We start from the raw sequence: 22,163 nt of genomic DNA, 5'->3' as shown, positions 1-22,163 counted from the left end.
TCGTTGCTCATTCTCACACTATCATTCACACACAATAATTCTTATTAGTGATAAATTTATCATTGTTAATCATTTATCACTGACAATTTTTCAAACATTAGTTTATAAGAATTTGATAGACTTGCAAGAGAAGAAGGGTGAGATCTAAAAAATTTAAACAAAATAAAACAAAAAATGCTAAAAATAAAAAAAAATTACCTATAAATCTTATCTTGAGGAGTGGTGATCCATTTAGTACTAAAGTTTTTCTTATAGACCAATTAATCTCATTGATTTTAGAAAGTTGGATTTAATATATTCTTTGAAGATTAGGTTTATCGTTATATTGTACCCTTATGTTCATTATGTTTCCTTTTTTTTTTATTTTTTTTTCTTTTGTGCGAAAAAGTTAAGATACACAACCTGGTATGGGAATCTTTTTTATTGGAATGTTTGAAATATTGGATTTTTCAAATATTTTAAAAAGGGTACAAAAATTTCTTAGTAAACTTTGAGCAAATGTATAATTTCAAACTATGAGATTTGGATCTGGAACGACTTAAAATGTAGGAGTTTTCAAACATTTCAAAAGATTACAAAATCCCTTAGCAAGCTTTGGGAAAATATAATATTTCAAATTGTGGGGTTTTGATTACAAAAACCCCTCAGGGGGCTTTAGGCAAATGTATAATTTCACATTGTGGGGTTTTGATTACACAAACCCCTTATAAGCTTTGGAAAATATGTAATTTCAAATTATAGGGTTTTGATTTGGAATAGCTTGAAATGTGAGATTTTTTCAAACATTACAAAATGAGTACAAAAACTCCATAGTAAATTTTAAACAAATGTATAATTTCAAATTGTAGAGTTTTGATTTGGAATGGCTTGAAATGTGGGATTTTTCATTTCTGTAACGCCTCGAAATAATAACAATAACTCACATCTTATTATCCATAGAATTGATCAATAATATCATATTTATTATTCCATTTATAATCTTTGATCATACGAAAGATGACATATGCGTATACATAAATCTTAGATCCTGAATTTATAGTATATGTCATGGATACATGAATTCATATAAACGTAAAATCAAGTAATTATATGCCCTAATGGCTATATCTTTCCAAGTCAATGCTTGGGTATATCAAAATAAGTTCAACTCAATACAATTACAACATAAGGCTTGTATAAAAATAATTACATCAAAATGAAGCCTTTGGCTCCAAGTCCAACCAAACTATGTCTTTGGTGGAGGGATATCATCAGCACCTGAAAGTTGTTCTTCATATAAGGTGACCTAAAACCTAGTAGAGATACTTTTACACAAGATATGAATCTTAACGAAGTCATAAGGTGAATGTATATGCGTGTCATTTGTCAAACATTTCACTATTCAATCTCAAAATAATACAATGCCAGATTACATATAAATTTATGAAAATAACCTTTTATATCAAAAAACATGGCAGTGGATACAAAACACTAGGAATCTCTAGGTATGTGTCTGCTAATAGACTACACAAGCACTACCAAAGCTATTTTACCAGTACCAACCGGAAGGATCGGCACCTAACCGCGTTAGTTTCTAGACTTTCACCAAAGACACACAAGCCAACATAATAACCACAACCAAACCCCCTAACGAGATTCACCAAAATATTCACCCATTTTTCTCAAAACAATACATTTTCAATGTTTAAGTATGAAATAATGCTTAATCCAAGTTGTATGAGTAATTAGTTACAATTCACTTAATCCTCATGCAATTTCTACAACAATCAAAGCTATCTTCCATCGATAGCTCAAAACAGATATTTTTATTCAACATATAATTTCCAACAAAAGATATAAACTCATCATTTTCAAAATAGGAGTGATGTTACATATTTAACTCCACCATCATCATCAACATACACATTCATTCTGTTCTTTCAAAACCTAACATCATTTTCCATTTTCTTTCACAAACCAAATATCAATGATTTTAGAAGAAAATCCCATTTACTTTCAAAATCAATTTTAAGTAATGAAATCCACCATTTTAACATATCCTAACCAAAAACAAATCCCCACTACCTTCCTCAAGAACCTATTTGGAAATCCCTCTTTTACATTTCAAAATCAAACCCTAGGTTTAACCCAAAATTCCCAAATCACTAGATTCTTTCAATGAACAAATAACTAATGTAAACATCCTACCAAAGGTTGAAGAAATCCCTACTTCAAGAATAGAAGACAAGAGAGAGCAAAGGTTGAAGTTAGGCGGAGCCGAAAATGATATCCTCTCTAATTAGATTAAAGCTCTTGACGTGCTCTACCTTTTTCTCTAAAGGACTAGGGTGAAGAAATCAATAGATTGGGAGTATTTGGGGCTTGAATGCAAGAACTAGAGAGAGAGAGAGAGAGAGAGAGAGAGAGAGAGAGAGAGAGAGAGAAAGTGAAAAGTGATTCAATAAACTCTTTTCCTGAACTGATATACACGTAGACCGCTCAAGCGACCAAAACATTGCTTGAGCGTTAGACATAAAAAATGACACCGCTTGAGCAACCAAAAACATGGCTCGAGCGCACAATGACCCCCTCCTAGAAACTCAGACCTGCAAAAGACTGCTCGAGCGCAAGAAATATCGGTCGAGCGAAGATACTTCACTTCTAGAAGTTTTACAGACTATAAAAGACCGCTCAAGCGAACAAACAAAAATCTAGACAACAACTCTTTGGGGAAAGTAACCCCCAACCTGTTCCAAATGCAACAATAACTCCAAAACAACCAAACTCAACTAGCAACAAGATGAAAATCAGATGAACAATAGTTGAGGATATGGATTCTCGGATTCAAAAGCAAGAAATGGGACGGGTCTAGACCGATATCGTTATAATATGCTCCCCTTAAGGAAATTCATCCCCGAAATTTAAATCAAACCAACAATCACTAGATTTAGACCAAACCATTGATCATCCATACTTGTAACAATGATAAATAGAGTCTTTCAACACCAAATATTAGAATTTAACTTTCCAAAACATTTACAATGCATACATTTCACAACATGAAAAAGATTTTCAATACAAGTCTCAAACATTAACAAATAGGTCCGGATACTTTTGACGGACTTCTGCCTCATGCTCCCAAGTGGCCTCCTCAATCCCATGGTGTCGCCACAACACCTTAACCAATGGAATAGTCTTGCCTCGCAAGACTTGGTCCTAAGTATCTAAACCTGTACCAGCCTCTCCTCGTACGAGGCATCTTCATTTACCTTTAACTCGGTCCAATCCAACACGTGTGAAGGGTCAGGCTTATACTTCTAGAGCATACAAATATGAAACACGTTATGAACCCCAGAAAGTTAGGGTAGCAAGGCCAAACAATAAGCTACCTCCCCAATCTGCTCTAGAATCTCGAAAGGCCCAATAAACCTAGGAGACGACTTCCCGCTCTTTCCAAATCTCATTAAACCCCATCTTGGTGATATTTTCAAGAATACATGATCTTCTACATCAAAAGATCTTGGTCTCCTTCTATGGTCGGCATAGCTTTTCTAAAGACTTTGAGCCGAAACCAACCTCTTACGAATAAGTACGACCTTCTCCGTCATTTCCCAGACTAATTCAAGACCTAACATAGGTGCGTCACCCACCTCGGCCTAACACACTAGAGATCTACACGGTTGGCCATACAAGGCCTTAAACGATGCCATACCAATACTTGCCTGGAAACTATTATTATAGGCAAACTCCACCAAAGGTAAATGCCTTTTCCACGATCTCTTAAAATCAAGAACACAACCCCAAAGCATGTGCTTTAAGATCTGAATGGTTTGCTCGAACTGCCCATCAATCTAAGGATGATAAGCGATGCTAAACGTCAATCTAGTGCCCAAAGTATTCTGCAGGCTTTACCATAATTGAGCCATAAAACGTGAATTTCTATCTGAAACGATAGTCATAGGGAGCCCATGAAATCAAACTATGTCCCTAACATAAAGGCCAGCAAGATAATCTACCGAGTCACTCGTGCGCATAGGTACAAAGTGTGTTGATTTAGTTAACCGGTCGACTATCACCCACACGGCATCATTACCCCGTTGAGTCCTAGAAAGACCCACAACAAAAATCATCGTGACATGCTCTTATTTCCACTCGGCTATAAGTAAGAGCTACAACAAACCCGTTGGTCGTTGATGATCGGCTTTTACTTGTTGACAAGTAAGACATCTTGAAACAAACAAGGCTACGTCTCTCTTCATCTCCCTCTACCAAAACTGGTGAATAAGGTCGTGATATATCTTTATGCCTTCCAAGTGTACCACAAGGCGTGAATGATGGAACCCTTGGAGTACCTCCTTCTTACAAGATTTTGGCACAAAAAGACGGTCTAAATACATCACACTCGAGTTAGAATACACGTTCAAGCCCTTCTCTACATATCCACTAGAAAAATTTCCTCAGATAGCCTTTACTTTGTGATCACCCCGCTGTGCTTCTACAATTCAGCTCACTAGTGTAGGTTATGCAACTACAGTGAACAAAATGGCCGACTCAATGGACTCGCCAAGATATAAGTCAAACTCGCCAATAGCGCCCAATATCTCCCATTCCTGAATGGCAATACTAGCTACACTGCTTACGAATTTCCTACTCAAGGAGTCGGCCACTACATTGGCCTTCCCCAGATGATAGTATAACTTGAAGTCATAATCCTCTATAAACTCTATCCACCTCCTCTATCTCAAATTCAAATCTTTCTGTGAAAACAGATATTTCAAACTCTTGTGATCGGAAAGCACTTCAAATCTCTCCCTATATAAGTAATGCCTCCAGATTTTTAAGGCAAAGATCACTACCACTAGTTCAAGGTTGTGAGTAGGATAATTTCTCTCATGTGTTTCCGACTGCCGTGAATTATACGTTACCACTTTCCCCTTTTGCATCAATACACAACCCAAACCTTCTCGAGATGCATCACAATAAACTGAATAGCCCAAACCCCTCTCCGGAATAATCAATACTAGAGCAGTGGTGAGTCTAACCTTAAGCTCTTGAAATGACTTTTCACAAGTCTTACTCTACACAAATTTAATTTCCTTCCTCGTCAATCTAGTCAATGATAAGGCTAATCTAGAGAAATCTTTCACAAAACGTCAGTAATACCTGGCTAAGTCCAAGAAACTCTGAATCTTTGCACTGCCTCTATCTTAGAAGAGTGTACAATCACCTCTTCCTCGGATATCACATGGCCTAAGAACTTAACTTCTTTTAACTATAACTCGCACTTTCCAAACTTAGTATATAAATAGTGTGCTCTAAGAAACTCAAGTACAACCCACAAGTGTTCCTCATCGGATGGTGAGTGGATTAAGATATCGTCAACAAAGACAACCACGAAATGGTTTAAGAACTCACAGAAGATTTGATTCATCAAATCCATAAATGAATTCGGTGGATTGGTTAGCCCAAAATACATTACTAAGAACTTATAGTGGCCATATCGCGTACGGGATGTCGTTTTCTGAATATCCTCCTTCTTTACCTTCAACTGGTGATAACCCGGTCTTAAGTCAATCTTAGAAAAATAATGAGACTCCTTCAACTGGTCAAACAGATCATCTATACGCGGTATTAGGTACTTGTTCTTAACAGTTACCCGGTTCAACTTTCAGTAATCGATACACAATCACAATGTGTCATCCTTCTTCTTAGTAAAGAGAGCTAGTGCTCCCTAAGGTAATGTACTAGGGTGAATGAAGCCTTTATCTAGCAGTTCTTGGAGTTGAATCTTAAACTCATTATAGCCCGACTTTTTCGCCCCTCTCCTTTTTGGAAGTTCAAATATAAGCCCTATAGTTCGGACTCCCGCAGTTTTGAATCTAATCTCACAAGTGCAATGTGAAATTGATAAACACCAAAAAGTCCAAATCTGACAAATCTTTTGGCAAATCGATTTTAAATCAAATTGCCAAAAATGGCCTGCTTTGCCAGATACAGAGTTGCCACCTAAATATTTTTATTTGGAGAAATTTAGGAAACCCATGACTCGTGCCAAAGGCCACGTGTCCGTCATCACCAAGATTGTCTTGGCTCGGGAAATTAGGTACGAGAGGAAAAGGTCATGAATACATTTGAGCACCCCTGCTCGCCCAATCCAAGATCAACTTTTACTAATCATGATATGAATCTTATTTACATTATATGCTCGTGTTCCGGTTTATTAGGCTAGCATTACTATGTGATGCGCACATACACAAGTATAGACTAATTTGCAAGAATTGGAACATTTCGAGTCCAATCTGCAAACCGCCCGCATATCTGCACGCACTGCGGACGGTTGCAGGTTGACTTTTTCCCAAACTGCGTAGATGCAGATGGGTCCAAACTAAACCGCAAACCATCTCAATCTGAACCGCGGACACCCCTAATCCTTGCCTAAGATGACATAGAAACCTGACATGTCTAACAATGCAAAAGCAAAAGAAAGTCAGCGACCAGCGACCTCTATCTCACAACTGCGACATCCTCGGTCCAAGACAACCTTACCCCCCAACTGGTGACTCTACCCTAAGTGGAGACGCTAACTGAGCCATTTTTAACCCCAAAACTGCTGCGAATGCAAACGAAATGAATGAATGAGATGTACTAGTATCAATCAACACATTGGCAATAGAATTGAACAATAAGAAGTTACCTCTCACTACGGAAGGTGCTGGCAATTGATTTGGTGTGGTAACAGCATACACACACTTTGTGGGTCTTTGCTCGACCTGTTCACACCTCAGAGCATAGGTCTGATACACGGATTGAGCCGAAGAGGCTCCATGGTTGGCCCTCGAGACCTGCGCTGAATGGGTAGGTTAATGGCTCTGTGTCTATCTTGAACCAGACGCATTAGATATGCCACCCACTTAAGGGCAAAACCTCCTCAAGTGCCTCGACTGCCCACACTGATAATAGCTAGGCGGCTGCCCTGACTCTGACTCTGAGAAAGAGCCGAAGACGATACAGACTGTTGCCCTCCTTCTCTCTGCGGGCAAACTGAAGACTTATAGTCCAGCTAACTATACTTGAAACAAGTGATCCCATCCTGACTACCTCCCCCTAAACCAGAACTCGGTATAGAAAAAGTGAATCTGAACTATGTTGCCTGGGACTGCTATGGGATGGAACCCCTTTGCCGTTTGTTGTCCCATACTTCTCCTTGAACTTCTTGACTCCTCTGCCTAGAGCTCCTCATCCGCTCATCGTCAAATTGGATCACGGTCTTTAGGTGAGATGCCGCCTTCACAAGGCGACTGTAATCCCTAATCATAGACCCGACCACCTTGAAAAGGAGCTCGATCCTCAATACCTTCTCGAACTCGACGCAATGCTATTCCTCTGTCGCTATAAGTTCAAGTGGAAATCTAGAGAGGCTAGTAAAAACAACCTCAAACTCAGCTACATGTGTGTTTAGCTGCTTGAGTTTTAGGAATTGATCTCTTAACTTCTCCCTAGCAGTAGGAGGCAAAAACTTATCTTGGAAGGCATTGACAAAGGTCTCCAAAATCACCCTAATGCGCCCTCATGCATACTTCCACCACTGACCTCATCTCCCTTTAGGTGGAAAGATGCTAAAGTCACCGTCAACTCATCGTCCTTAATGCGAAGCATCTCGTACATTTTCATCATCTTCTCAAGCCACTCACCTGCCTTTAGTGGCTCTTTTGGATCTCCCAAAAATTCATCCAGATTTGACCCGAGGAACTCCCTCTTCAGAAAAGACGGCCCTATCTTTACAACACAGGCCTAGACTTGACTCTCAGCCCTAAGAATGTCTATGGATTCCTGCAAAGCTCTAGTCATTTCACGGGCCAAAACGCCTATGGCTTGCTAACCTGCTGGCTCGGCCACGTTGGATTGACCAACTCCCTCTTCTTGTGCCAGAATATCATTCGGTAATGGTACCTCCTGCCGCTTAAGCTTGCCATGCCTACCACCACCACGTCTTGACATCCTAATAAAGGTAACACAATAGATTAGCATATTTACACACATGCTAAAGCTAATTCACTCACGTCCTAATATGTTGGACAACAAATAATTCACTCCACATAAGCACCTAATCACATAAACACAAATGAACTTCCTTTCTAGATAATGATCATCCTGCGACATTACCAAAGTTCTAGTTAGAAACAGTAGTGATCAAGTGTTCTTCTAACAGGACTTCTAGAAACTTATAGACCCAATCAATATCTTAGAAAATAAATCCCATACTTATTTAGTCACATAAGCATTTTATCACATAGCATACCAGGTCTACTTCTAATATTATCTAGTGAGATAACCCATTGTGATAAAAATCACATCCCACGATCCTAAAATATTTAAATTCGGTAGCTCTGATATCAAGTTGTAAAGCCCCGAAATAATAACAATAACCTACATCCTAATATCCATAGAATTGGTTAATAACATCATATTTACTATTCCATTTATAATCATTGATCATACGAAAGATGACATATGCATATACTCATTCATAAATCCTAAATTTTGAATTTATAGCATATGACATGGATACATGAATTCAAATAAAAGTAAAAATCTATTAATTTATGCCCTAATGGTTACATCTTTCCAAGTCAATGCTTGAGTACATCAAAATAAGTTCAACGCAATACAATTACAGTCCAAGGCTTGTACAAAAATAATTACATCAAAATAAACAAAATGAAGCCCTTGGCTCAAAGTCCTCCCAAGCTATGTCCTTGGTGGAGGCACATCATTAGCACCTGAAAGTTGTTTTCCACATAGGGTGAGCCAAAACCTAGTAGAGATACTTTAACACAATATATGAATCTTAATGAAGTTATAAGTTGAATGCATATGCATGCTGTTTGTCAAACGTTTCACATTTCTATCTCAAAACAATACGATGTCAGATTACACATTAACTCATGAAAATAATCTTTTATATCAGAAAATAGGGTAGTAAATACAAAACGCTAGGAATCTCTAGGTATATGTCTGCTAGTAGGCTATACAAGCATGAATGATCGGCATCTAACCGCGCTATCACGTCCCGCTCCCCGTACTCAAGGGTTAGGTATCGTGATGGCCAGTAACTGAAGTTACCTCCGGCCAATTCTTGAACAAAGTAATAAACGCGAGTAGAAATAATATTTAAGTGAGAGTACCAAAATAATCATCGGAGCTTATATTTTTATTACAAAATTTATTGACAAAAAAGACCGATATTTACATAGAAAAATATCATAAAAGTGCTGTGTGTGTCTATTCTGCAGACCCGCATCTAAGATTTTCCAAAAGTTATTTCTGAATTGTATTGTTTTCTGAAAATTGGTAAACAACTATGAGCACATGGCAGAGTGAGAAATATTATACTAAGAGCACATGGCAGATGTATGGACTCAAGAGGTGGCTTGTACGAACTCTAGAGGTGGCTCCCACAATAGTGTAGCACTTAGCTCCGTACAACACTTTGTTCTACACCCGAAATTCAGAGTGTCAGTGGATCCATGACAGACAAAGGGTCACAAAGTGACTAATCAGAGAGCCAATGGTTATTTAAGTCCCCCAAGGCATGAGACCTCCACGGTGGTACTTATAAAATAATTACTCAAAACACATTTTAATAAACAGTTATATCCATGGGTTTTCCTTAGTATATCAAATAAGGTTCATAAATAAATAACATAATTAAAAATGTTAATATAATATATAAAACATAATTTACGTAAAATAAATTATGGTAACTCAAAACATACGTAAAATATATAAGAGTAACTCAAGTTATAATATAACTCACCTTAAAATTAATACCTCACTTTTTCTTCTTTACTTCTAGTATTTCTTCCTCTTTCCTTACTTCTGTTTTCCTTCTTTTTCCATTCACAGCCACACTCCTCCTTTTATACTAAATTTATTGCTTGCTCAATACGTTTGGTGACACGTAGCCTCTCTAATTGTAGCCATCATCAAGTTAGAATCTTATCCCTCAAATGGATAAGTGTAGATTAGTTCCTTATTTATACATTGACCCCTAAATCTTGTATTAATTACATTGTTTTTATAAAATTACATATAATAATACAAATAAATCATATATTTCTCCAACTGTAATTAAATAATATTAGTATCAATTTTAAAGAATAATTAAAAATTTGGGTTGTTACACGCTCAGGATACTACACTTTCACCAAAGACACACAAGCCAACATAATAACCACAACCACACTCCTTAACGAGATTCGCCAAGTTATTCACTATATTTCCTCAAAACAATACATTTTCATTGTTTAAGTATGAAATAATACTCAATGCAAGATGTATGAGTAATTAGTTTCAATTCACCTAATCCTCATGCAATTTCTACAACAATCAAAGCTATTATCCACCGATTGCCCAAAACAGATATTTTTATTCAACAGATAATTTCTAACAAAAGATATAATCTCATCATTTTCAAAATGGAAGTGATATTACATATCTAACTCCACCATCATCATCAACATACACATTCATTCCATTGTTTTAAAACACAATATCATTTTCCATTTTCTTTCACGAACTAAATATCCATGATTTTAGAACAAAACCCCATTTACTTTCAAAATCAATTTTAAGTAAAGAAAACCACTATTTTAACATATCTCAACAAAAAACATATCAACACAACCTTCCTCAAAAACCCATTTGGAAACCCTCTTTTACATTTCAAAATCAAACACTAGGTTTAACCGAAAATCCCCAAATCACTAGATTCTTTCAATGAACAAGTAACTAAGGTAAAAATCATATTAAAGATTGAAGAAATCCCTACCTCAAGAATAGAAGACAATAAAAAGCAAGGGTTGAAGTTAGGTGGAGCCAAAAACGATATCCTCTCCAATTAGATTGAAGCTCTCGACGTGCTCTATCTTTTTCTCCAAAGGATTAGGGTGAAGAAATCAATAGATTGAGAGTATTTGGGGCTTGAATGCAAGAACTAGAGAGAGAGAGAGAGAGAGAGAGAGAGAGAGAGAGAGAGAATGAAGAACTAGGGTTTTGGAATGTTTTAGAGAGAGAGAGAAAGTGAAAAGTGATTCAGAAAATCCTTTTCCTGAACTGATATATGTGCAGATTGCTCAAGTGACCAAAACACTACACGAGCACTAGACACAAAAACTGACACTGCTCAAGTGACCAAAAACACGCCTCGAGCCCACGATAACCCCTTCCTAGAAACTCAGACCTGCAAAAGACTGTGTGAGCTCAAGAAATACTGGTTGAGCGAAGATACTTCACTTCCAAAAGTTTTGTAGACCGTAAAAGAGTGCAAGAAAGACCGCTCAAGCGAACAAACAAAAATCTGGACGATAACTCTTTGCAAAAACTAACCCCCAACCTGTTCTAAATGAATAATAACTCCAAAACAACCAAACTCAACTAGCAATAAGATGAAAATGAGATGAACAATAGTTAAGGATATGAATTCCCGGATTCAAAAACAAGAAATGGGTCGGTTCTAGACCAAAATCATTATAATTCTAAAAGGAGTACAAAAATTCTTTAGTAGGCTTTTGGCAAATGTGTAATTTCAAACTGTACGGTTTTGATTTGGAATAGCTTGAAATGTGGGATTTTTCAAACATTCTAAAAGGAGTACAAAAATCTTTTAGTAAACTTTAGGCAAATGTGTAATTTCAAACTGTGGAAATTTTGGTTATTTATGGGTATTAACTGGCATCCATAAGTGTAAATTGTAGGGTTATACTGTCATTTCCACACAAATAGGACTATTGGGTTCATTAGATTATGAGGGCTGTTAGTTGTCCCCACCTTTGTACTTTGGCTCCCTCTACTTCTTTGAACTCCTATCTAGAAAAATGAGTTCCCTCTATTTTCTCTTTGATCCCCTACATTAATACTAATTATATCCCTAACTTCAAACCAAACAAAAACCTTAGCCCCTAACCTTAATCTCATTCCCACCAACTCCATCTGGTAGTTCCACCCCTCCGGAGATCTCCCAGCACATCCTCCATCGGCGACTACCCTTCCATATCTTCCGACCACAACGACCTCTTTCCTATTTTTTTTAATAGATTTGCGGTGGAGATCACGATGGCGACTCTCTAGAAGAAGAAGAAGACCAGACCTACGAGGTGGCTAGGGTTTGTTATTCGATCTCTCTCTCTGTCATTCGATCTTTCTCTCTTTGTCGCTCTCGCTTTCTCTCTCTCCCTCTTGCTCGATCTCTGTTGCTCGATTTCTCTCCCTCACAGTGGCTATGGTTTGGCTGCTAGGGTTTGGTAAAGATGTGGTCGATGGTGGTGGTGAGCGGTGATGGTGAGAATGAAGATGAAAAGATGAGGAGAAAGAAGAAAAATAAGGATTGTTGGTGAGGATGAAGATTGGAGGGGCAGTGATGGCGGGGTTGAGGGTGGTCAGATCTGTTGAAGAAGAAGAATAGAGAAGAGGCTGTCGGCTGTAGTGAAATGGAGTAGAGGTAGAGATGGAGGGTTAGGGTAAAAGATAGAGATGGGTAAAAATAAAAATTGGTGTTAGAGCAAAATTGTAATAAAACAAAAATAGAAGATGTTGGGGTCCAAAGGAAAAATGTATGTGCTAATAGCAACATTATTGATTATTTATAGGATTTATTAGCTGCTAAGATATGAAAATGGGATTTATTGGTGCTTCCAAATCAAAAAAATAAAAAAAGATAAAAAATTCTCTTTGATTGAAAAGATTTTTCAAATTCCGGTGAGATTTTCAAGGTTGTGTCTGGTGAATCTTTGATGATAGACTATAGATCAGAGATGATAAGATATAGATCAACGATGGTGGAATATAGATCAAGAAGATAGAGTGTAGATCGGTGACAGTGGAAGTGGTTGATGAACGACGGTAGTAGATCGGTGGTGGTGGAGTATAGATCGAAGATGGTAGAGTATAGATCAGTAGCGGTGAAGATGGTTGGTGAAAGTAGTGGACGATAGTGGCGGTGGTGGTGCATAATGGTTGCGGTGGTAGTGCACAGTGGAGTAAAGTTATCAAGTTGTAAAGAGAGATGAAGAAGAAGAAGAAGAAGAGAGAGAGAGAGAGAGAGAGAGAGAGAGAGAAATCTAAAAAATTATAAAGAGATAAGAGAAAATGAACGGTCAAACTCCACTTTACTCTCTTGTGGTTTGGGCCATGTGCGGTTACCTTCCTAATGTTTGAAAATGATCACATAATCCCCTTGTGGTTTGTGGATTGAAGTACATTATTAAGTCTGTTAACGATTCAATGAAAAAGACTAAAATACACATGTATTTTCGTCATTTTCTATACAAACTATACTTTAACCCCTATACTTTATTCTATATGCAATTTAATCCTCTGTACTTTATTTCATGTGTGATTTACGTCCTTAAAATTTGAAAATGAGCATATAACCTCCTTATGTCTACTATGTGTTTCACATTTGCTGTTACGTTGGACAAAATATCTAACGATGCACTTTAGTTCACAAATCACGTGGGGGTTATGTGGTTATTTTCAAACTTTAGAGGGATACATTGCACATGACTCAAACCATATGAGATAAAATGAAGTTTGTCCTAAAATATTTAATGAGGACATTAAAGATATTTAAGGACTTACTAGTGTATATGAAAAGTCTCCGGGACTTATTAGTATTTAAGTCCATTTAATAGGATTGGAGAATAATTAATTTTTTTTTATAATGTAAGTCCATTTAAATTGTATATGACTCAAAATTATAAGGAACGATTCGTATTTTAATTAAAACTCAAATGATATATTTATAATTTATCCTTAAAAAAATTATGAACTAAATAAATTTTGAATTCTAACAAATCAATTTTTTTTTTTTTCAAAACTAAGGTTTGTTTTAAGGACCTGATTAAAAGTAACTTTTTAATTTTTTTATCACATCTCCTCTTCATTTTTTTTAATATTTTTTTTAAAAAAAATCAAAAAATTAATTTTTAATACACTTTCCAAAGCAAGCCTAAGACCTTGCGATTATTTAGAAGTGACCAAACCTAAGTAAAAAACAGACTATAAAATGAAGCTTTGAAAACTAGAGCCGAGCCGACAGAAGAGTCCTAATACAAAACCCTGTTCTCATCATCTGCTCTCAAAACCCTTTCTCCCAAGTTTTCTCAAACTCTCTCTCTCTCTCTCTCTTTCTCTCTCTCTCTCATGAATTCAAGAAATTCTCACTTGGCTCATTGTTGTGTGTTTTGCAAATCCATATGAGATGTTTAAGAAGAGGTCTAATTCACACTACCTCTTCTTCTTCTTCTTCAACAACACAACCAGAAGAGCTTTCAATACATGTCCATGTCCTCTTCCTCTTGAACCTCCAATTCCCTCAATTTCAACCTCTACAACTGACCACAGAACCCTATGCCTTTCCCTAATCGATCGCCTCATTCGCCGCGGCTCTTTCTCCTCTGCACAGCAAGTCGTTCAACGAATCATTATGCAGTGTTCCTCACTCCCTGACGCAATCTCGGCCGTCGATTTTGTCACAAATCGAGGTATGGAGCTTGACCCTTCTAGCTATGGTGCCCTTATTCAAAAACTTGTGTGTTTTGGTGAATATCAGGTGGCTAAGGTGCTGTATATTGATAGCATTATAAGCAGAGGTGTTTGTCCTGATTCATTTTTGTTGGATTCTATGGTGATTTGTTATTGTAAATTAGGAGAATTGGAAGAAGCAAAAACCCATTTTGATAGGCTTATTTCAATGAAATCTGTTCATTTTAAAGGGGCTTGTAATGCTCTCCTTGGGGAGCTCTGTGCCCAAGATAGAGTCTTGGAGGCTCTACAGTACTTTATTGGGGTCAGTGATGCTGGTAGCCTTCTGGGTTATTGGTGTTATAATATGCTGGTTGATGGGTTGTGCCTCAAGGGACATTTAAATGAAGCCATGTATGTGTTTGATATAATGCATGAGAGAGGGATTCCATGTACTGTTCATTTGTACAAGTCATTGATTTATAGTTTTTGTAAGAGAGGGTGGGTTGAAGAGGCCGAGTTGCTGAGTACAGAAATGGAGTCTCAAGGTCTTTTTATGGATAAAGTTATGTACACTACTCTTATTAATGGATACAGAAAGAGCAAGAAAATGAAAATGGCTATGAGGTTGTTTTTTAAAATGCTTAAGACGGGGTGTGAGCCCGATATTTATACTTACAACACATTAATACATGGGTTTGTTAATTTGGGTTTGCAAGAAAAAGGTTGGATTTTACATGATCAGATGGAAGAATTGGGAATAAAACCAAATGCAGTAACTTATCACATTATGATTAGAAACTACTGTAAGGAGGGGAAAGTTGATTGTGCTTTAATGCTTTTGGATAACATGTGTCAAAAAGGTATAGCTCCGACTGTGCACAGTTACACAGCCTTAATTTCTGCACTTTATGAGGAGAAACGTTTAATGGACATTGATAACATGTACTACAAGATGCTAAATAGTGGGGTTGTGCCTGATCATCTACTGTTTTTTACTCTTATGAAGATGTACCCAAAGGGGCATGAGTTTACTATTGCCCTCATGCTATTACAGGCAGTTGCCAAGGTTGGGTGTGGTATTGACCCTTCTTCCTTTTTTGCGTTTGATACTTCTGACCCTACTAGAGATTTGGAGCTAAAAATTGAGCATCTGCTGGGGGAAATTGTGGAAAGCAACTCTAATTTAGCTCTTGTGGCTTTTAGCATTTATATACTTGCATTGTGTGCAGCAGGAAAATCTGAAGTTGCTTTCCTTTGCATGGATAAAATGGTTAGTCTTGGATGCCGACCTTTGCTTTCTACTTACAACTCCTTGATCAAGTGTCTTTGCCAAGAGGGGCGTGTAGAGGATGCCAAATCTCTATATGACCTCATGCAAGATCAGGGAATAGTTCCAAATCTGGCTACTTTCTTAATATTGGTCAATGAACATTGTAAGTGTGGTGACTTGGCATCAGCTTTTGATTTTCTGGATCAAATGGATGAGAGGGGACTGAAGCCTAGTGTTGCTATTTATGATTCTATTATTGGTTGTTTAAGCAAACAAAAAAGAATATCTGAAGCACAAGATATTTTTAAGTGGATGCTTGAGTCTGGTGTTGATCCTGATGAGGTCATTTATGTCACAATGATAAATGCTTATTCCAAGAATGGAGGAGCTGTTCAAGCCCAGCAACTATTTGATAAGATGGTAGAATCTGGCATCCGCCCTAGTTTTCGTGCTTACACTGCACTCATAAATGGGTTAGTCAAGAAAAACATGATTGCGAAGGGTTGTGTGTACCTTGATAGAATGTTGGAAGATGGTTTTTTGCCAAATAATGTCCTTTATACATCTCTTATCAATCAATTTTTGAGGAAGGGAGAGTTAGAATTTGCCTTTAGATTGGTTGATTTGATGGAAAATTGCCAGATTGAGCATGATTTGATCACTTATATCACATTAGTTAGTGGCGTTGGCAGAAACATAGCATGCATCAAAAGAAGTTGGCACACTCATAAAAATGCTGAAAGGATGAGGGAGGTGTTGTTTCATTTGCTCCATCAGAAAAGTTTGGTGCCATGGAAAAATAATTTGAGAATTTCTTTCAAGTCTCTTGAGGAAATAAAATTCATTGCTTTAAGGTTAATGAAAAAAGTTGAAGGCACTCGATTTATGCCAAATTTGTACCTGTATAATGGCATGATTTATGGACTTTGTTGGGCAAACATGATGCAGGATGCATATGAGCATATTGAATCGATGCAAAGAAACGGTGTGCATCCCAATCAGGTGACTTTTACAATTCTCATTGAAGGGCATATCCAATTCGGTGAAACTGATCATGCTATTGGGTTGTTCAATGAGATGAATGCCAATGGTTGTATTCCGGATAGAATGGTGTACAACAGCTTGATAAAAGGCCTCTGTAAGGCTGGTAGACTACGCGATGCATTGTCGTTGTCACATACAATGTATAAAAGAGGGTTTTCTCCTTGCAAGGCTTCTTATGAAAACCTACTCAATATGCTTTGCATCAGTCGTCTGAGTATTCATGCTTTGAGGATATGTGAAGATATGCTTGCCCATGGTTTCTTACCTTGCCGGTATAATCTTAACTCGTTGCTTTGCTTGTTGTCCGAAGAAGACAAATTGCATGAAGCTCGAGTGCTACACGATATGATGCTAAAATAAGTATGTTAAATGATATGATACTTGAAAGATGAAAATTTCTTGATGAATTGGCAAAGAGCTTTCTGATTGAATCATGGTGTAAGCAAATAGAACAGGGGTTGGTTTCACAGTGTAGAGGAAATATAGGATAAGATTTCTGAGATTGATAATAATGCAGAAAGGATGTGAAAGGTTATACAAGAGATCGATATAAGAGAATCAAAGTTGACTGCTGAAAAAGAAACAAGTATGAGGTAAAAACCTTGCCAGAGAAAGTATATGCTCTTTCTTGTGCTCTTGTGATATGCTGAAAATCTCAACACCCAAGAAGAGAATGCTGAAAAGGTATTGAGGACTAAGAATAATAAGTTGACATTCTCTCTCTCTAAAAAATTAAATGTTCATATATCCCTAATTTTTGTTTTTTGAAGTTTGTTCTTTTTGCTTCCTATCATATCTAGATTTTATCTCTTGATGTTGCCAGACTCTGAGAAGTACTGAAGAATTAAAGCAGTCTATAGAAGAGAGGGCCTTTGCTATAAAAAAATGCTGAAGATGGAGTAGCTGGTCTGAAAAAGAGAGTTAAGGGACTTTCTATGAAAGTTTGGAAGATTACGAAAAGATTGCCAGGTAAAGATTACCTGTATAGTCAAGTGTTGTGCATTGAACTCCACTGATATTATTGTTGCTTGCATTCATATCCTTATAGAGTTGTATCCTTAAACTTGTTCAATTTATGTGGGTAGGGTGTGTTAGCTGCTAAAAGTAGCAGTAGTGTGGAGGAATGGCTTGAAGATCAACTGGGTCATGCCAAAGTAGCTGTTGGAAATGCAGAAAGATTTTGAAAACAAAAATAAGCCATTCTGAGAAAGAGCTGAAAGAGAAAATGCATCAGTTATTGGTTAAAGCATGAAGAAGTTGTTGCCATTGAAAATGAGCTCAGTACGAGAAAAAATGTTGTGGACAATGTTAAAGTAGCTTTGGAATCTCTTCCCTATGCAGATAGGCAGATGGCAATCTTACAAAAAGGTATGCTCTTGTAATGGTGGTTTGGCAAAAAATTCTACCTGGAATGGCATGAGGTCTTAGTTTTGTTAAAATTCTTTTGTATAGTGTAATGGTAATAATTTGTATTTTTTTTCTTCAGGATCAACTGAGTTAGAGATGGTGCAGAAGTTGAAAGATAAAATTTGAATTCTATCTGCAAAATTTGCTAATGTGGATTTCACATACCATGACCCTGTGAAAAATTTTGATAGGTCAAGGCTGAAAGGTTTGGTTGCTGAACTCGTTAAACTGAAGGATAGCTTGACAACGACTGCCTTGGTGGTTGTATGCTTTATATCATGTACTGGGTTTATTTTAGAAGCAATATATTTTGTTGCCAAGCCATGAAGTGTCCTAAACGTAATCACTACTGATCATTCTGCTGATTTTGTGTCCAGGTTGCTTCAAGGGGTAAGGTTGTTGTAGTAGACACAAAGTACTGGAAAATAACTGCTTCAAAATGGTGATCTTCGAAGAAGAGTTAACATTATCCCTCTATACAAAATCAATCCCATCCTGTCCTTCCTAAGGTGCAAATTGACTCTATTTTGCTTTCTTTATACATTTGTATCTCCCGTCATTGTTTGTATTTGTCAGAAGGCTATTCTAAATTTTCAGGTTGGCAAAGGGAATGCAGAAGTGGCACTATCTTGGGTAGCATACGATGAGGAGCTGAAGGTATGGTTTACAATAGCTTGCTTTTTTTTTTTTTTTTTTTTTTTTTTTTTTTTTTTTTCTGAAAAGCAACAACGATATTTATTAAGCAAAAGCAAAAGAAAAGAGAGAGGACAAGGAGTCCTCAAACAATAAAAGAGATCCAAACAAAAGCAAACTAAAAACCTACAAACAAGAAAAACCTATTACTAAGGTTTGCAAATAGCAGCCCAATCTGTAGAAATCAAGAAAAGTGGGACTCCTTTAAAAGGAGGGGACACAAAAGCCCAAAATGAAGCCAAAAAACCCGCCCTATCCCATAAAGAATCTGCATCTGACTCCTTTCTATCAAAGATCCGTGAGTTCGTTTCTAGTCAAATAGTCCAGAAGATAGCAAAAACAATACAAGACCACAATGTTTTGGCTCTCTTATTGCTGCCAAACCCTTTGAACTTCACTAGAAGCATATGTGTGCAGTCCCTTGGAGCAAACCATTGATCATCACAAAAGCCGAAAAGACGCTGCCATAAATCAAGAGCCATCGGACAATGAAGAAGGAGATGATCTGCCGATTCTGAGTTCCTCTTACACATCACGCACCATTGAGGACAAAGAAAGTGATTAGGCCGCCTTCTTTGGAAAAGATCATTAGTCATGACACCACTTTGAGTTAGGGACCACATGAAAAACTTCACTTTATAGGGAACACCCGCTTTCCAAATTTTCTTATGAAGAGAGAACAAAGGAGCGGAAGGCTCGTCAATGAGTTAGCCAAACAAAGATTTACAAGAAAAAACTCCTGAAGAGGTGATACTCGAAATCCTTTTATCGTTAGATAAAGATAAAGAAATCCCATCAATTAATGACAACGAAGTTTTTTTATGGTATTACTATCCTTTTGTTGTTCATTGAATCATTGGTGTGTTTAGTGATGCTGGTGACCAGCCAAGGTTTTGTACAAGTGCAGTTGAGTGTTAGAATGTTTCTGGAATGTTTCTGGCAACTGACTTTCGTAATGTTATGTTATGTCATCCTGAACCGTGTTTATCTGGCTAATTGTTTTTGGTTGGATAACAAACATTGGTTTGGGTTAGTTACATTTTGTTTTTAACTCAAGGACAGTTGATGTGTGATGCAGAGTGCTATGGAATTTGCATTTGGTCCAAACTATTGATGTAGTGAGGGAGGTAAGTCTTTTTTTGGGCATGCTTTTTCCTGAGGTGCTTTAGTAAATGGTTAATTCTAATATAGTAATTGCTTTTCAGGATGGCTTATGGAGCACCTCTATCCCTGTTAGTAGGAACTTAACACGCCGGGCTCACAAGCGGGGTTTCACAAAATGTATCCATCATTCATTTTGTTTTTATACCAGTGAGTGATGTCAGCCAATGACCTTATCTCACGAAATGTACTGATTCTGCAGAAAGCAGTATATTATGCATCTTAACTTATTTACTCTTATCGTCTCATTATCCATTCAATTTATGAACTTATTATCTTTGGTGTTAGTTGAAATTAAATTATTGGCTCGTGCATGTCTACAGCGTTCATTGATTGCCTTTTACCTTCAATGTCATACTCTTTGTACCTTGAATAAGTTTTGGGTAAATTACAAATACACCTCCTGAGATTTGATTCAAATATGGATCATCCTCTGTAGTTTTGAAAATTACATTCCATTCCTTGAGGTTTTCAATTTCATAGCAAATTGACCATTTTATTAATAAATTATGAGGTCAATTAACGGTTTTTAATGATGTTAGAAATATGTTTCAATTAATAATTTAGGTAATTTTATTATTGTATAGGAGAACAATTATGAATTTTATTTTTTTTAGTTAGCTTTGTTAAATAAATTTTTTTGATAACAGAATATTTGTAATTTTTCAAATTACAAGAGATAATTTATACTTTAAGCAAATTTTAAGGGGTATATTTGTAATTTATTCTTTTCACTAATGTGACTGCTAATCCATAAATTTCCAGTCAGTTCTCAAGCAGTTGTCAACTTCAGGTTTGGCTGACTATGGTCCTGCCCGTGCAAACCTAATTACATCTCTACTTGCACCAGTTACAGTTCTCAGTTGATGTTCAAGTATTGTCAAATTTTGCTAGAAGAGAGAACCGTGATATTCTTGGGGGATGATAGTGCTTTTACTAGTCGACGACGACTCCGGCGACTACAAGAGAGAGAGGGTTTGAAAAGAGAGAGAGGGTATAGTTTGAAGAGGGAGGGAGAGAGAGAGACAGAGGGTCGAGTTGTGTTGTGTGATGTTTGTCTGGTTTCATGATATATATACATAGGGTAGTTTGGTTATTTTGTAAGAGTTTATTCTTATGGACAAAATATTTTGACACTTGACTTTTGAGCAAGAAAAATTTAAAATTAGATTTATGAATCGAGTGTCTTTTAAAAAATTTTGAAAAATAAAGTATGAAGAAATGATACGCATCCCTTGAAAATGTAATCTCATCGTACTTACATAGTATGATTCCCCAAATTTCACTAAGGGTTTGTTTTGCAATTTGCTTACTTTTTGACTTATTTTTTTGTTTATTTTTGTTTTGAGTGTACTTTTTTAATTTTTTTTTTAAAAATTAGGTATTTAGATTTAGGTCGACAAGACGAATCGAAAAATTATAGGTTACGTTTAGTTTAGTTTTGGAATTGTGATTCTATTTTGGAGTTGCGATTTGAGTGTGAAATTGTGAGTTAAGTTTTGAGTAGTTGAAAATTTGTTTGGTTATGAGTTTTGAAAGAAATTTTTGAATTTTGAATTTTGAAAAGAGCAGATTGGGTTTATCCGATCGTCTGGCTAGTTGATTGGAACAGTGCAATTTTTTTTTTTTGCAACTCGTTATTTGAAAAAAAAAAAATATTTGTTTTAGATATTTTTTAAATATAGAAATTATTTTTTTTTAGATTTTTTATAATAAGAATTTAACAATTCCATCACTAACCATTTTCAACACTATATCATCAAAAGAGTTTTGAATTTTGAATTTTGGTTGGTCCTAGGACACCATGTGATCATGTCCCAGGCCAATTACAAATCCCATCTCCCCACATATTCAATCACCCAACACAAATCGTGGCCCTCAACTCCTCCACCAATCACAATGCATGTGGTGCGCCACGTAGCGCTACCCCGGACCAATCAATAACATCTCGTGATTGATGTGCTGGTACTAGGGGTAAATGCGGGTCGGTTGCGGCTACGAAACCTCCAATCCACTATCTGTTCGCTAATTCGGTGGATGTGGATTGAGCAGATTGGTGGATTGGCAAATGAATGCAAATTGG

At 36.8% G+C, this 22,163-nt stretch overlaps 1 protein-coding gene across 13 annotated transcripts; it reads left to right on the top strand.

The window, feature by feature from the left end:
* The first annotated feature begins 14,034 nt into the window (after positions 1 to 14,034).
* LOC114302147 (Tetratricopeptide repeat (TPR)-like superfamily protein) lies at positions 14,035 to 20,322 on the top strand. 13 transcript variants are annotated; one of them, XM_028247181.2, is made up of 9 exons: positions 14,036 to 17,503; positions 17,643 to 17,788; positions 17,905 to 18,187; positions 18,306 to 18,487; positions 18,604 to 18,735; positions 18,824 to 18,883; positions 19,337 to 19,666; positions 19,998 to 20,046; positions 20,125 to 20,322. In XM_028247181.2, the coding sequence occupies exon 1, from the start codon at positions 14,240 to 14,242 to the stop codon at positions 17,177 to 17,179; it is 2,940 nt and encodes a 979-aa protein (XP_028102982.2). In that variant the 5' UTR covers positions 14,036 to 14,239; the 3' UTR covers positions 17,180 to 17,503; positions 17,643 to 17,788; positions 17,905 to 18,187; positions 18,306 to 18,487; positions 18,604 to 18,735; positions 18,824 to 18,883; positions 19,337 to 19,666; positions 19,998 to 20,046; positions 20,125 to 20,322. The 13 variants fall into 13 exon arrangements, 9 of the variants coding, with proteins under 9 accessions (XP_028102982.2, XP_028102960.2, XP_028102998.2 ...); XM_028247159.2 differs by having other exon boundaries at positions 19,982 to 20,046; XR_014336370.1 differs by lacking the exon at positions 19,337 to 19,666 and having other exon boundaries at positions 14,035 to 14,522; positions 19,982 to 20,046.
* The last annotated feature ends 1,841 nt before the right edge of the window (positions 20,323 to 22,163 follow it).

Source organism: Camellia sinensis, chromosome 1, assembly GCF_055761805.1.
Source record: "Camellia sinensis isolate YWXY chromosome 1, ASM5576180v1, whole genome shotgun sequence".
In the NCBI taxonomy this organism is placed as follows: domain Eukaryota; kingdom Viridiplantae; phylum Streptophyta; class Magnoliopsida; order Ericales; family Theaceae; genus Camellia; species Camellia sinensis.
Note: the sequence above shows the minus strand (reverse complement) of the source record. Positions and strands in the feature narration are given on the sequence as shown.

Excerpts from the sequence above, each read along its gene's own strand:
- LOC114302147 (XM_028247197.2), top strand. The coding sequence starts at position 14,240 with ATGTTTAAGAAGAGGTCTAATTCACACTACCTCTTCTTCTTCTTCTTC.